Source organism: Rhamphochromis longiceps, linkage group LG3, assembly GCF_057381845.1.
Source record: "Rhamphochromis longiceps isolate RC_006_pf linkage group LG3, R_longiceps_female_GT1.1, whole genome shotgun sequence".
In the NCBI taxonomy this organism is placed as follows: Eukaryota; Metazoa; Chordata; class Actinopteri; order Cichliformes; family Cichlidae; genus Rhamphochromis; species Rhamphochromis longiceps.
The window spans coordinates 40,303,894-40,319,564 of record NC_140559.1 but is presented as its reverse complement, the minus strand read 5'-3'; the positions used below and the strand labels follow the sequence as shown (position 1 = coordinate 40,319,564).

Below are 15,671 nucleotides of genomic sequence, written 5' to 3'. Positions count from 1 at the left end.
TTTTAACCTTGAGATGAGGCAAACTCTGAGTTTTCTGTTCATTAAGATTATTTGTGAAGGTGGGAAATAGAAAAATAGATTTATTCAGTCTTATTTTTGATCTTTATATTTCTATTTGTCTCTAAGTGAAATCGAATTCTAACAGCACATTTGTTATTATTATTGTATGATTCAGTAAAAGCACTAGATGTTACAATCCCTGACAATGCATTTCTTTAAATGGAGAAAATCTTGGGGGATGGCTGTTATGAGGAAAAGCAGCCCAGAAACTTTACCAGTAGCACACATCGTTGTATGCCTCAACCTTCGGTCTTTTACCCAGGCTAACCTGACATTTTTCCTTGATTAGGTTTAGGGATTAGAGATCTGATCTGATTTTAAAATTTGGGACACATCGTCAGTAGTGGACCTTGGATTCATCGGGTGTTTCGGCCATTATCACTAGACACCCTCATCCAAGGAGGCTCTTCCAGCGTTGATCAGGCCCTGGATTGTGTCAGTGGTTTATGTCAAAATTGTAATTTCTCTTCTTCTTTCTGCTGTTTAGTTTTCTACAGTTTATTTTATTCTATCTACTCACTGCAACTGAGAAATACTTACCTCTTTAGCATTTATGGAGCCTCATTTCTTCAAAGGGACAGAAAAGGTGATAGAGAGAAGTAAGACAAGTAAGATAAGATAGGAGAGAGCAGAGAGGAGAACTGGAAGGGGGGGCGCCCGATCTGGCTTCCCACACCTCCCTACCGGATCGGGCTGTACGCTCGACCTCCCCACTGCCTCCCAGAAAAGGGAAGAAGAGCGGAATATTTTCTTTTCTCACGTGGCTAGGTGACTACCTTAGCTGCCCAAGTGATGTCAGCCCTTTTTAGCCATAACAAGTGACTGGTCCTCTCAGCAGTGTTAGCTAATTCTCTTATAGCCTGCTGTTGTGCCTGTCCTCTGATACCAACCTCTCTAAACAGCTTTGCTGTTGTTCTGGCAACAAAGCCCCTGCACCCCACTTCCACCGGGTGCACTTTGATCTTCCAGCCTCTGTCCTCTGCCTCAGCTGCCAAGTTGGCATACTGCAGCTTCTTACGCTTGAATCCTTCCTCAGTTGCTTCCTCCCATGGTACCATCAGCTCAATGACGTACACAAGTTTTTGGGAGTTAGACCAAAGGACGAGGTCTGGTCGCAGAGTAGCTGCTACAATCTCTGTGGGAAAAATTAGCCTCTGACAAATGTTGATGAAAGCCGACGCTCCTCTTGGTTCATGAAAGAATAGAATAGAAATCATGATATTTTTCTGTTCATCATATGTTTCTATTTGTCTCCTAACTGGATATTTTTCTGTGAACAGTTCCCAGTAAGACCACTGTGACCCTTCAGCCATCCTGGACTCAGATATACAGCGGTGAGACAGTCACTGTCAGATGTGAGATTCAGGGAGGTGAAGGAGCTCAGTGGACGTATGAATGGAGAGCAGCCAAGTCAAACACACCTCCAACATCCAATGAATACAGAATCATCAGAGCTACTAAGTCTGACAGTGGAGGATACAGCTGCCGGGGCAGAAGGGACTATTTCTTATCAGAGTGGAGTGATATCATCACACTGACTGTATCATGTAAGATCTTTCATCCAGAGTATCTAAATAAGGAAAAAGCACTTCTTGTCACGGTCCTGGGTCTCCTGACCCAGCGTTTTTAGTTCTTTGTGATGTTTGTATTATTGTACTTGTGTGATTTATTCTATGGTTTCTAGTTTCGATCCCTTGCCCTTCATGTTTCTCTGTGTCCCCTCTGTTCTGTGTAGTCTGTGTCTGCATGTTTGAGTTCCCCTCTGTGTCTTTCGGTTCTTAGAGTCCTCTGCCTTATGGTTTATGTCTCTGTGTTTCTTAGTTGCTGTCTCCACTGTGTCGAGTTCGCGTCTCTGTGTGATCCTTCCTGTTTTACTTTGAAGGTCCGTGTCTTATGTGAATGTGTCCTGCTTTGCTTGTCTCGTCAGTCCTGATTTCTCCCAGCTGTGCCCTCCTTCTGTGTCTCATTCCCCTCGTTACTCCCCAGTGTATTTAAACCCTGTGTTTCTCTGAGTCAGTGTTGTGTTGTCCCTCATGCTGTGTGGCTCTCCCTGTGTCTCTCTGTGAGTTTAGTTTGCTTTGTATGACTTTCTCCTGCCAGCGAATAAAGCTGAGTTCTTTGTGTTTAAACTTCGTGCCTGAGTGCCTGCCTTTTGGGTCCAACTCCTGCCTGCCGCACAGCGATTCATGACACTTCTCCTTTCTTACTAGAGATGGAACGATACCACTTTTTTATGTGCGATACCGATATCATAAATTTGGATATCTGCCGATACACTATATCGGATTCTTATCGGTATTTTTTTTTTAATCAATACTTTTTTTTTAATATCTTGCTGCATTTTGTATAAGTTCATACTCAAGTTTAAAAAAACCCAAAACACTAAAGCTATTCTGTTATACCTGTATGGAAAAAAATACACTGCACCCAAAATATTTAAGAGTTTAGCAACACTGATCAATCTAATAAACTTAAACCTACACATTCCTCCCTATTCTGGTATTTTAAAGAGTACTTTGCGGAAATATTAAGCAACCTAACTAATAGGGTTGCCAACTCCCAGCAAAAAACAAATGGGGAACCACCCCCCAGCCTCCGCCTCCCGATGATTAATCGACGTAATCAACTTTAATTTAATGCACGTGTTTAAAAAAAAACAATCAATTATTTTTCCACAATAATTAAATAGATTCAACATCTTTCTTCAACAGAATTGCAGACTGCACAGATGGAAAAAGTAGTATAGCTTACTAGGGTATATTAGACTTAATAGTTACTATATATAGTAATGGACTTCTATACATTTTACATCAGATTAACACTTTGGGTGTAAGATTCAGATCATTATTTATTAAAAGCTAGACATTTTAAATGAGAATATGTCTTTGTGCCCCCTTTTCCCTGTTCATGCCCTATCGGCCCCCCTGGCTAAACTTTGCTAGATCCGCCCCTGCACAGTTACCAGCCGTCAGCTACGTAGAAAAAGATCCTCGAGTAGAAAGTAATATTAAATAAATCCTAACAACAGCTTATCAAGCTTAAACATGCTGCTGTTGTTCAGCCGCCGGTTTCCTCTTTCTGGTGCAAAGTGGGCCAAAAACAAACAAGAGAGACGGACTCGCCACAGAAAAGCCGATCAGCTGATCATTAAGCAGTTTCATGATTGAAGTAGCAGCAGGAGAGGGAAGGGGAGAAAAGAGGCAGTTGCTCCATATATCGGTTGTTAAGCTTAACGCGGGAACGCTTTACAAACATTCAGAGATGAACTTACACACCTGCTTTACTTCTCTGGGATAACTTCCTCGTGTCATGGTCCGCGGCCTGGCGTCTGAGGTGCTGATGGGATGCCCACTCCCGTGGGCGTGGCCGCTGACTCCACACCTGCATCCCATCCCAGGCGATCACCAGGTGGACCATTTAATCCTGCCCAGCCTGCTGCTCCACGCCAGTCCGTAATCGTCCTTCAGCGATCACTGCTCGGCGTGTTTTGAGTCACCAGCCTGTCCACCTGCCTGTCCAGAATTTGGATCACGATCAACCCCAGCCGCCTCGCCCTTTCTGGAGCTTCTCCCCACGGACCCTCACCCCTCCCTCCGGTTCCCTTGGCCCCGCTATCATCGTAAGACGCGTACACTACCTCCCCTCGTATGCTGCCGGTTTACCCGCACCCCAATAATCCTTTTTTCTTTTTCTGTTTCAGCCTCCCACGGTCCCGCTCTCGGCGTTTCCTGCGCGATTCTTCTCCCGGTCCCTCGGTTTCTCTGGTTCCGTGCGTTTTCTCCCTTCTACTCTCCCGGGACACTCTCAGTTATAATAAAGTTTATTTTTTCTCTCGTACCGCTGTGTGTGTGTTCTGCTCCTGGGTCCAGCTTGTGTGTTGAACTTCGGTTCTTGACAGTACGGACTGGCCAGTATGGACCCAGCAGATCCACTCTGTTCCGCCATTAATAAGCAGGGCGCTATTCTCGGTCGCCACGACCAGCAGCTTCAATCGCTCCAGGACCGCTACCAAGAGCTCAGTGACACTCGGGAACAGCTGCGAACCAAGCCGCCCGATCCCGTGCCCCACGGCGTTTCGCCTCCGCCTTTGGAGCCCTTCCACGGGGAGTTAGACCTGTGTGGGGGGTTCCTTTTTCAATGCTCCCTGTTCTTCAGCCGCACGCCACACGCCTTCCCCACGGATGCAGCTAAAATCTCCTATTTTGTAGGTTTATTACGGGGACGTGCTTTAACGTGGGCTGAGGCCTATTTAACATCTCACTCCATTCGTGATTGCGATTACGATGATTTCCTGGAGGAGTTCCGGGCTACGTTCTCCCCTCCGGTCTCGGAAGATGACGCCACACAGACGTTGCTGGGGCTCCGTCAGGGGCGGCGCAGTATCGCGGAGTACCTAGTCGAGTTTCGTACCAGAGCGGTCGCCGTGGGTTGGCCCGATTCAGCTCTCCGTGGGGTTTTTTTACGGTCACTAACCGACCAGATGAAGGACCAACTAGCTTTTCACGAAGAGACTAAATCCTTCGATGAATTGGCTTCCCTCGCCCGTAGGATCGATAGACGCCTGCGGGAGAGGGATGCCGAGCGGCGGCTTAAACCTATGGGCTCCGTATTGCGCCCCGGGATCAGTGTTTCTCCGCCCACGCCCACGGCTGCGTGTGCGCGCTCTCCGTCGCCTCCCCCGCCCGAACCCATGCAGATCGGACGCTCTCGGCTTTCTCCGGAGGAGAGGGAACGCCGATTTCGGGCTGGAGAATGCCTGTACTGTGGGAGGCCCGGTCACCGCATCGCTGTCTGCCCGGTCCGCCCAAACGACCCGGCCCACCGGTAAGTCCGGGGATACGGGTGGGCAGCACGTTAAGCACTACTAGACCCCGATTATTACTGTCCGTTACCCTCGTAACTAATAACCAGACCTTTACATGCTCCGCGCTGGTAGACTCCGGGGCGGAACAGAATCTTATGGATGAGAGACTGGCTAAGAAATTAGCTGTGTCCCTCACGCCACTCGAGCCGCCCATCCCTGCGTCCACGTTGAATAATCAAGTGTTTGCTTATATCACCCACCAAACTGCACCCGTACAGTTAGTCACATCAGGGAATCACCAGGAGCAGCTTTCCTTTTTCACTTTTCCCGCTCCTGACACCCCGCTTATCTTAGGTTACCCCTGGCTACAGAAACATAACCCTCGCATCGATTGGGCCGGAAAGAGGATCGCGAGCTGGAGTGTGTTCTGTCTGGCGAACTGTTTGGGGTCGGCCGTTCCCTCCGCCTCAACGAAACGAAATTCAACCCCGCCACCCGCACCGGACCTCTCTTCCGTGCCCCCCGAATATCACGATCTTCGGCAGGTGTTCAGTAAGGACGAGGCGCTCTCACTACCTCCTCACCGTCCTTATGACTGTGCCATTGATTTACTCCCGGGAGCTTCGCTGCCCTCTAGCAGACTGTATAACCTGTCTCGCCCCGAAAGAGAAACCATGGAGAATTACATCCAAGAGTCGCTAGCGGCAGGACGAATCAGGCCGTCGTCCTCCCCTGTCGCTGCGGGTTTTTTCTTTGTGGGAAAGAAGGACGGGACGCTTCGCCCCTGCATCGATTACTGGGGTCTTAACGACATCACCATCAAGAATAAATATCCCCTCCCACTAATTAATTCTATTTTTGACTCACTCCAGGAAGCCACAGTCTTCACCAAGCTGGATCTGCGGAACGCCTATCACCTGGTTCGAATACGTGAGGGTGATGAGTGGAAGACCGCCTTCAACACCCCACTGGGGCATTTCGAATATCTGGTGATGCCGTTTGGACTAACCAACGCCCCGGCGGTTTTTCAAGCTCTAGTCAACGACGTGTTACGGGACTTCCTAAATGTGTTTGTTTTCGTATACCTAGATGACATTCTGATCTTTTCCAAAACACCCGAAGAACATCACATCCATGTGAGAAGCGTACTACAACGGCTGCTCGAAAACAGGTTGTACGTCAAGGCGGAAAAATGTGAGTTCCACGTTTCATCCATCTCCTTCTTGGGCTACATTCTAGCAGGTGGGCAGGTGAAGACCGACCCGGTGAAAGTCAAGGCAGTGTTGGAATGGCCGGTTCCGGAGTCACGGAAGAAGCTTCAGAGCTTCCTGGGGTTTGCGAACTTTTACCGCCGCTTCATCCGGAACTACAGCCAGGTGGCAGCGCCGCTCACCCAGCTCACCTCACCCAAAGTGCCCTTCACCTGGTCCCCTGAAGCCCACGCAGCCTTCGCTAAGTTAAAACGGTTATTCACTTCCACACCCATCCTAACCCACCCAGACGCTGCTAAGCAGTTTGTTGTAGAAGTTGACGCGTCTGATGCGGGAGTGGGAGCGGTTCTCTCCCAGCGGTCTGGGCCTCTGAATAAGCTCCGGCCATGCGCCTTCTTCTCACGCCGACTCACCCCCGCAGAGAAGAATTATGACATCGGCGACAGGGAACTGCTAGCCGTTAAACTCGCTTTAGAGGAATGGCGCCACTGGCTGGAGGGGGCCGCTCAGCCCTTCCTCATCTGGACAGACCATAAGAACCTCCTGTACCTGAGAACCGCCAAGAGGTTGAATCCACGCCAAGCTCGCTGGTCCCTATTCTTCGCCCGCTTCAACTTCACGCTCTCCTATCGTCCAGGATCGCGGAACACCAAGCCCGATGCGCTCTCCCGTCAGTACTCCTCCGACAGCGAAGCGACTCCCCCCGCCACCATCCTACCCGCCACCTGCGTGGTGGGCGCCCTCACCTGGGAAATAGAGGAGACCATTCGCCGAGCTCTCCCGGGAGACCCCGATCCAGGGACCGGACCACCCGGACGGCGCTTCGTTCCTGCTGCCGCCCGTGGAGCTGTCATCCACTGGATCCACACAGCACGATTCACGTGCCACCCAGGCGTGAACAGAACGACGCACCTCCTCAAGAAACATTTTTGGTGGAAAACGCTAATAAGGGACGTGAGGGACTATGTGTCTGCCTGTGCCGTCTGCGCCCGTAATAAGTCATCCACCCAGCGCCCCGCAGGCCAGCTCCACCCGCTCACTACACCCCACCGGCCCTGGTCTCACATCTCCCTCGACTTTGTTACCGGTCTCCCTGCCTCGTCCGGAAAGCGTGTCATTCTCACCGTTGTAGATCGGTTTTCCAAGGCCGCTCACTTCATCCCGCTAGCCAAGCTGCCCTCAGCCGCTGAGACTGCCCAGTCGTTGGTTGCTAATGTGTTCAGGCTCCACGGAATCCCCTTGGAAATTGTCTCCGATCGAGGTCCCCAGTTCACCTCACAGGTGTGGAAGACCTTCTGTTCCGCTCTCGGCGCCAAGGTTAACCTAAGCTCCGGCTTCCACCCGCAATCCAACGGACAGACTGAACGTCTCAATCAAGAACTGGAGACTATGCTACGGTGCGTGGCCAGTCAAAACCCCTCCTCTTGGGTTACCTACCTGCCCTGGGTGGAGTACGCCCACAACACTCTAACCTCGTCCTCCACCGGTCTATCACCTTTCGAGGCGTCTCTCGGATATCAGCCTCCGCTCTTCCCTGAAGAGGACTTGACTCTCTCCGTCCCGTCGGCTCCACACCACCTTCGGCGCTGCCAACGTGTATGGCGCAGCGTTCGCAGCGCCCTCCTGCGTGCGAAGGAACGACATGCGCACTACGCCGATCGTCGCCGCGCCCCAGCCCCTGACTACCAGCCGGGACAGAAGGTTTGGTTGGCTGCTGGGAACATCCCACTCCGGGGCACGTCCCGCAAACTGGCTCCCTGTTTCATCGGGCCATACGAGGTGGGCCGAGTCATCAACCCGGTGGCGGTCAGGCTTCGGCTTCCAGCCTCCCGGCGTGTGCACCCCACGTTCCATGTGTCTCAGCTTAAACCAGTCCGCCTCAGCCCCCTGTGCCCTCCTTCCGCGCCCCCTCCTCCCGCCCGGCTCGTCGGCGGCCATCCGGCCTATGCGGTCCGGCGTATCCTGGATGCGCGCCGGCGCGGGCGCGGCTGGCAGTATCTCGTGGATTGGGAGGGGTACGGCCCCGAGGACCGCCTCTGGGTCCCGCGCTCCTTCGTTCTGGACCCTCGCCTCATCTCTGCTTTCCATGCTTCTCTCCGCAGGCGGGGTCCCGGCCTGTCGCCTGGGGGCGACTCTTGAGGGGGGGGTACTGTCATGGTCCGCGGCCTGGCGTCTGAGGTGCTGATGGGATGCCCACTCCCGTGGGCGTGGCCGCTGACTCCACACCTGCATCCCATCCCAGGCGATCACCAGGTGGACCATTTAATCCTGCCCAGCCTGCTGCTCCACGCCAGTCCGTAATCGTCCTTCAGCGATCACTGCTCGGCGTGTTTTGAGTCACCAGCCTGTCCACCTGCCTGTCCAGAATTTGGATCACGATCAACCCCAGCCGCCTCGCCCTTTCTGGAGCTTCTCCCCACGGACCCTCACCCCTCCCTCCGGTTCCCTTGGCCCCGCTATCATCGTAAGACGCGTACACTACCTCCCCTCGTATGCTGCCGGTTTACCCGCACCCCAATAATCCTTTTTTCTTTTTCTGTTTCAGCCTCCCACGGTCCCGCTCTCGGCGTTTCCTGCGCGATTCTTCTCCCGGTCCCTCGGTTTCTCTGGTTCCGTGCGTTTTCTCCCTTCTACTCTCCCGGGACACTCTCAGTTATAATAAAGTTTATTTTTTCTCTCGTACCGCTGTGTGTGTGTTCTGCTCCTGGGTCCAGCTTGTGTGTTGAACTTCGGTTCTTGACACCTCGGAGATGAAATGCCGGTTTGGTAGCGAGGCTCCAAATGTTCAATCAGACTGCTGACAGGTCTTGCACACCATATGATGCATACATGCTCCACCGTGCTAAGGTTATGAGCTGAGTTACCCCATGTCGCAAGTTTTGTGAGGTGCTTTCGTGATATTTAAAGGATCGGATTACATTTTTTATTTCTCTCCGATATCCGATCCAGTAATTTAGGTCAGTATCGGATCGATACCGATACCTAATATCAGATCGGTCCATCTCTATTTCTTACAGCTTTATAACTGTCTTTCATGTTGGTCAGTAAAATGTTTAGTTTTTATTTCAACAACAAAAACCTGAACAGCAGCTTTTTATTCACAGTGAAGAGAACAAAACATATGAGAGTAACTTCTCTGCTGTGCAGCTCTAATACATGAAAGATGAAATGCAGAACAAATGCTGAATCTGTCTCAGCTGCTCCACCACATCCACTAAGAAACATTAAATCCACTGGTCAAAGGAGCTTGCAAAGAAAAGCGTCTGGACTTCTTTAAGTTGCTTGAAGACGTTTCACCTCTCATCAGAGAAGCTTCTTCAGTTCTAAGGTCAAATGGTGGAGAGTCCCAGATATAAACCTAGTGGGAGTGACCCCCACAGAGGGACAAAAGGACCCCCTGATGATCCTCTAATCACCTGAGCCAAGGTGTGAAATTGGGTGTGGGACCCAATCAGCCAGAGTTTCGGATGAGTTCATTGTGAAACCTGGCCCCACCTTGTCATGCGAATTCCTGAGGTCAGATGGCCCAGGATGTGAGTGGGCGTTAAGGCGTCTGGGAAGGGATCTCAAAACTGGATTATAGATGGCAGAGAGTTGGTGTCGTAAACCCCCGCCTCTGTTCAAAGATGGTCGCTCACAGTGGACATAGATGGCTTCTTTCACTCCTCTTTCAAACCATCTGTCCTCTCTGTCCAAAATGTGAACATTGGCATCCTCGAAAGAGTGTCCTTTATCCTTAAGATGCAGATGGACTGCTGAGTCTTGTCCTGTGGAGGTGGCTCTTCTGTGTTGTGCCATGCGCTTGTGAAGTGGCTGTTTGGTCTCTCCAATGTAGAGGTCTGGGCATTCCTCGCTGCACTGTACAGCATACACCACGTTGTTAAGTTTGTGTTTTGGCGTTTTGTCTTTCGGGTGAACCAGTTTCTGTCTGAGTGTGTTGCTGGGTCTGAAATACACTGGCCATCTGACCTCAGGAATTCGCATGACAAGGTGGGGCCAGGTTTCACAATGAACACACCCGAAACTCTGGCTGATTGGGTCCCACACCTAATTTCACACCTTGGCTCAGGCGATTAGAGGATCATCAGGGGGTCCTTTTGTCCCTCTGTGGGGGGAAACTCCCACTAGGTTTATATCTGGGACTCTCCACCATTTGACCTTAGAACTGAAGAAGCTTCTCGGATGAGAGGTGAAACGTCTTCAAGCAACTTAAAGAAGTCCAGACGCTTTTCTTTGCAAGCTCCTTTGACTACGATGACCTGGATGACTGAGAACCTTCACAGACATTAAATCCACTGATTGTTCCTCATGTGTGTTTTTAACTTAGAAATGCAGCAAATTAAATATGAAAGATTAGTGTTGTGTTTGTGTGATAGTTGTACAGTTTGTTGCAGCTTCACCATTAAAGTTATGTGATATTTATTATTTCCATATTTCCACCAAGTTATTTCAACTGGTTTGATTCAGTCATTGACTTTTGTTCTTTTTCTAAACTGAACTGCAGATAAACCAAAGGCCAAACTGAGAGCTGATAACACAGCTGTTCCAGTAGGGGGCAGTGTGACCCTGACCTGCTCTGTGAACCCATCATCATCATCTGGCTGGAAATACTACTGGTACAGAGATGAGAAATCCTCTGAAGCCCTGACCACACAAGATGCAGTTTTCCACTCAAATGGACAAATCAGTGTCTCACAGGAAGGACTCTACAGGTGCAGAGGAGGAAGAGGAAACCCAGTTTACTACACAGAGGACAGCCAGTCAGTCAGGATTGGGAAAACTGGTGAGTTTAACATAAATTCAGATAAATTCATGATTAAGGAGGAAGATGAAGAACAAATGTATTAACATTTTTGACATTCATATGGTGGAGTGATATCATCCCAGTGACTCTATCATGTAAGAATTTTTATCCAGTTTATCTGGATAAATTCTCTCAAGCTTTTAATCAGTCAATATGTACTGTTGGCCTTCCAACAAACAAAAAGCCCAAACGTTTTTTTTTTTTCTGAATTAAATTTGAGGGAAAATTTTGCTTTAAAACCATGAATGAAAGACTCACTTGTTGAAATCCAAATATTACAAATTTGTAAAGGTTTTATTTTTTCTTGTTAATTTTTGTTGTTCTTCTTATACAAAGTTTTTCCTGAAGCAAGTGACAATCTGATGTTCATCTTTTCCTGTAACTTCAACAGCAATTAAACCCAGAGCCACACTGACAGCACAAAGTTCAGTCATACCAGCAGGGGGCAGTGTGACACTGAGCTGCTCTGTGGAGGGCTCTGCTGGCTGGAAGTTTGACTGGTTCAGACGTGATTCACAGTTTTCTGGAGCTCAGAAAATAGGAGCTGGAACATCAGAGCACACGATCAGTATTTCAGAAGGAGGCATCTATTACTGCAGAGGAGGGAGAGGAGATCCAGTTTTCTCCACAGAGGACAGTGCTGCAGTTACAATTCAGAAACAAGGTGAGGGTTAAGTTTTTTTGTGAAATAAAACAAATTCAAGATTTTATAACACTTTATAACTATATTTTTTTAATGTATTTTGTTTGCTGTTGATTAGTTTTAAAAAAATTGTGTTTATTTGTTTGTTGAACAGTTTTGGCTGCTGTGAATCTGCAGCACAGCTGGTCTCAGATATTCACTGGTGACACAATCACTCTCAGTTGTGAGATTCAGGGAGGTGAAGGAAAGGTGTGGAAATATGAATGGACAGCACCCAACACAAACAGCCCTCCAACATCCAGTGAATACAGGATCAGCAGAGTTTCAGTGTCCCACAGTGGAGACTACAGATGTCGGGGTAGCAGTGACTATCTCTTAACAGGATGGAGTGATGCCTTCAGACTGACAGTTTCATGTGAGTTGGACCATGATTCATGCTGACATTTCATGTTTTCATGTTTACATCTGTCTTAACAGGAGCACTTATTGTAAATTAACTTCTCTGATTTGGATCACTTAAACTTACCCCTAAAAGTAGCATTACCTGCTAAAATGAACACTAGTGTATCACAGTGCAGTAAATTACACCATACACAATGTAAAATACACCATAGCAACCCTCTCTTAGTAAGCCAAAATTATAAAAAATAATAATATAATAAAATGGCAGGTTTTAGTATCAGTTCAGTTATAGGAACAACCAGCAGCACTAATACAGCCTTGTTGCAGGCCTGTACTGATGCTGGAGAACGTAGCAATGTAATAAGATCTCCAAACCGCAGTCTCTTCAGTCAAAGAGCAAAAAATAAATTAAACCTCAGTACATGGTGAAAATGTGCAACACTCACCAGATTAGTCCAGCTAACAGGTTGTCTTCAGTTCCTTGAGAAGCACAAAGATGATGAAGGTGCGTGATCTCCACGTGGTCCACAGGTATTTGTTTTCCTTTCCCACGTTGGCAGAGGTACTCTGAGCGACTCAGGCACTCGGAGTGACTATCTGGAGTTCGTCTGTCATTATCCAGTCCGGTAACGATCCTCTGCAACTTCTTGCTAACTTTTTACAACAAAGTTAGGAAAACAGCAGTCTACAGTAGTCCTTATTAGCAGCTGGGTTAGCGTCACTCTAACTAAAAAATTACAGCGGCTGCAGAAAACAAAATGCAGTCCTGCAGCTTCACACTGAAACATTACTGTGTCTTACCAATTTGCTTACAGGCACAAACTGTGATTTTTCTTGATGAAAAGTCTAAACTCACTTTATGGAAATACATCAAAACATCAAAACAACACGTATTTCCAACAATAGCTGCAGCTACTTAGTTGTAATATTACTCTTATACTATTTTATTTCTTATACTAATTTTTTTGTAATATTTCTATAATAATATAAAAATTTGATTATTTCCATATTTCCACCAAGTTATTTCAACTGGTTTGATTCAGTCATTGACTTTTGTTCTTTTTCTAAACTGAACTGCAGATAAACCAAAGGCCAAACTGAGAGCTGATAACACAGCTGTTCCAGTAGGGGGCAGTGTGACCCTGACCTGCTCTGTGAATCCATCATCATCATCTGGATGGAAATACTACTGGTACAGAGATGAGAAATCCTCTGAAGCCCTGACCACACAAGATGCAGTTTTCCACTCAAATGGACAAATCAGTGTCTCACAGGAAGGACTCTACAGGTGCAGAGGAGGAAGAGGAAACCCAGTTTACTACACAGAGGACAGCCAGTCAGTCAGGATTGGGAAAACTGGTCAGTTTAACATGAAGTCAGATAAATTCCTGATTAAGGAGGAAGCTGAAGAACAAAAGGCATTAACATTTTTGACATTCATGTGTTTTTATTGTACTTTCTTGAACAGTAACAGCCTCAATCAGGCCTGTTGTGACTCTGCATCCAAACTGGTCTGAGATATACAGAGGAGAGACGATCACTGTCAGATGTGAGATCCATGGAGGAGACACTGAGTGGGATTATGAGTGGGAAACAAACAGCAGGATAAAAGCTCCAAATCAAAATGAATACAGGATTAGATCTGCTTCATCATCCAACAGTGGAAACTATCGCTGTAAGGGCAGAATGAAAAGTTCACAGCATGAAACAACAGAGTGGAGTGATTCAGTCACACTGACAGTTTCTGACAGTAAGTAGAGTCATAGTTCATTTAACCTGGAAATAGAAACAGTTTGTAAAAAATGTGTTTTTATTAGTACATGTTTAGATAGTCTCACTCTTAAAGTTCATCATAAATATTTGTGAGTCAACATTTTAGTGACATTGAATTCAGAGTTAAGAGACGAAAGATTGAGAGAAAATCTTTGTTGAACAGATGAACCCCGTCCTGTCCTCACTGTGTCTCCATCATGGCTGAGTCCTGGAGCCTCAGTAACTCTGAACTGTGAGGTTGAACATCCGTCTGCAGGATGGAGCTTCTACTGGTATAAAGCTGTTCCTGATCTATCAGAGAAATCCTCCAGTTATGAGCTGCTACCTGATGGCAGTGGGACTGCACAGGACTCCTACATCATTCATGGACAGACACACACAGCAGGATATGTGTGCAGAGCTGGAAGAGGAGACCCAGAGTATCACACTGATCACAGTCAACCAAAGTTTGTCTGGTCTGCAGGTCAGTTTGATTCTGTTTATCGTTTCATTGAGCTGATATGATGTCATCATTTAATTCACCAACATCTCTCTCACTGTGCTAAACCCATTTAAAAACTATTTTGAGAAGAAGAATCAATCTTTTCATTTCTGACATTATAATCCTAACATCTGTGAGCTTTGTCTCTTCACTGCATGTTGTTTCCAGATGTTCATTCAGCAGCGTCTCTCACAGTGAGTCCTGACAGAGTGCAACACTTCACCTCTGACTCTGTCTCACTGACCTGTGAGGGAAACTTCACTGAGTGGAGAGTGAGGAAGTTCTCTGAGGACGGCCGACTGTACTCTGACTGTAGGAGAATGACTGGATCCACATGTGACATCAACACATCAAAGTCAGATACTGCAGTGTACTGGTGTGAGTCTGGATCAGGAGAGTTCAGCAGTGCAGTCAACATCACTGTACAGAGTATGTTATTATACATTTACTTCTTGGATGTTAATGATTTAGACGTCACATGAACATTTGTCCCAGCTTTGCTGTATGTGAAGTCATTTCATGTGGGAAAAATAAAACACATACAGCAGTTTTTAAATACACAAGATCAGATCTTCATGATAAAAAAAGCATTTGTACAATCTGTTCTTATTATTGTTTGTCAGCTTTTTCTCAAAGTGTGCAGCAGCTGATGTGACTGAAACAATTGTGTGTGATTGTGTCACAGATGATGGTAATGGTCCTATCCTGGTGAGTCCTGTTCATCCTGTGACTGAGGGAGCTTCTGTTAGTCTGAGCTGCAGTTTGAGAACACAAAAAATACTTTCCAATGTGTTTTTCTATCACAATGACAAACTTATTCAAAATGATACCCGAGGGGAGCTGAAGATCTCTGCAGTGTCAAAGTCTGATGAAGGTTTCTACAAGTGTCAGTACTCAGGAAGAGAGTCAGCACAGAGCTGGATGTCAGTTAAAGGTGAGCAGGATCAAAACATTTGATGGAGTTTTATAAATGAGTTTTGTTTTAAGGCTTGAAGTCACCTCATTTTCTGAGAACTTTCCTAAAATTATTTTATGAATTATAAAGTATAATTAAACTTTATTGTTTGTTGTCACAGTAACTGTGTCAGGAGCTGACAGCTCTTCATCTCCTGTGTGGTTGATTGTTGGACTGGTTTTTGGAGTCTCTCTTCTTATTATTCTCCTGCTCTTGCTGTATCGCTGCAGAACGACCAACAGTGAGAACTTTTTCCTTTACTTATCATTATTCAATGAACCTGTGTTCAGAGTTTGACATGGGAAATATGGGACAAGGAACTATATCTGTGTGTTCACACTGACACTTAAAGCCTACCTTCAACACTGATGTCTAGGGCTGAACGATATATCGCATTTGCGATAATATCGCGACATGATCAAGTGCAATTTTCTAACCGCAAAGGCTGCGATTATACTCTGGACATGTCCAAATTCATGGGCTGCATCCTCCTGAGGCCGCATTTGTAGACCGATTACGTCACAGCGACGCGCCGAAG

General features: G+C 47.2%; 1 protein-coding gene across 1 annotated transcript in view; it reads left to right on the top strand.

Moving 5' to 3' along the window:
- The window catches only part of LOC146674660 (titin-like), a 414,653-nt gene extending 399,223 nt beyond the window's left edge, over nucleotides 1-15,430 (top strand). The window contains 4 exon segments of the mRNA XM_085401111.1: nucleotides 13,861-14,160; nucleotides 14,347-14,607; nucleotides 14,864-15,129; nucleotides 15,275-15,430. Coding sequence (XP_085257237.1) covers nucleotides 13,861-14,160; nucleotides 14,347-14,607; nucleotides 14,864-15,129; nucleotides 15,275-15,430 — 983 coding nt within the window.
- Nucleotides 15,431-15,671: the final 241 nt, after the last annotated feature.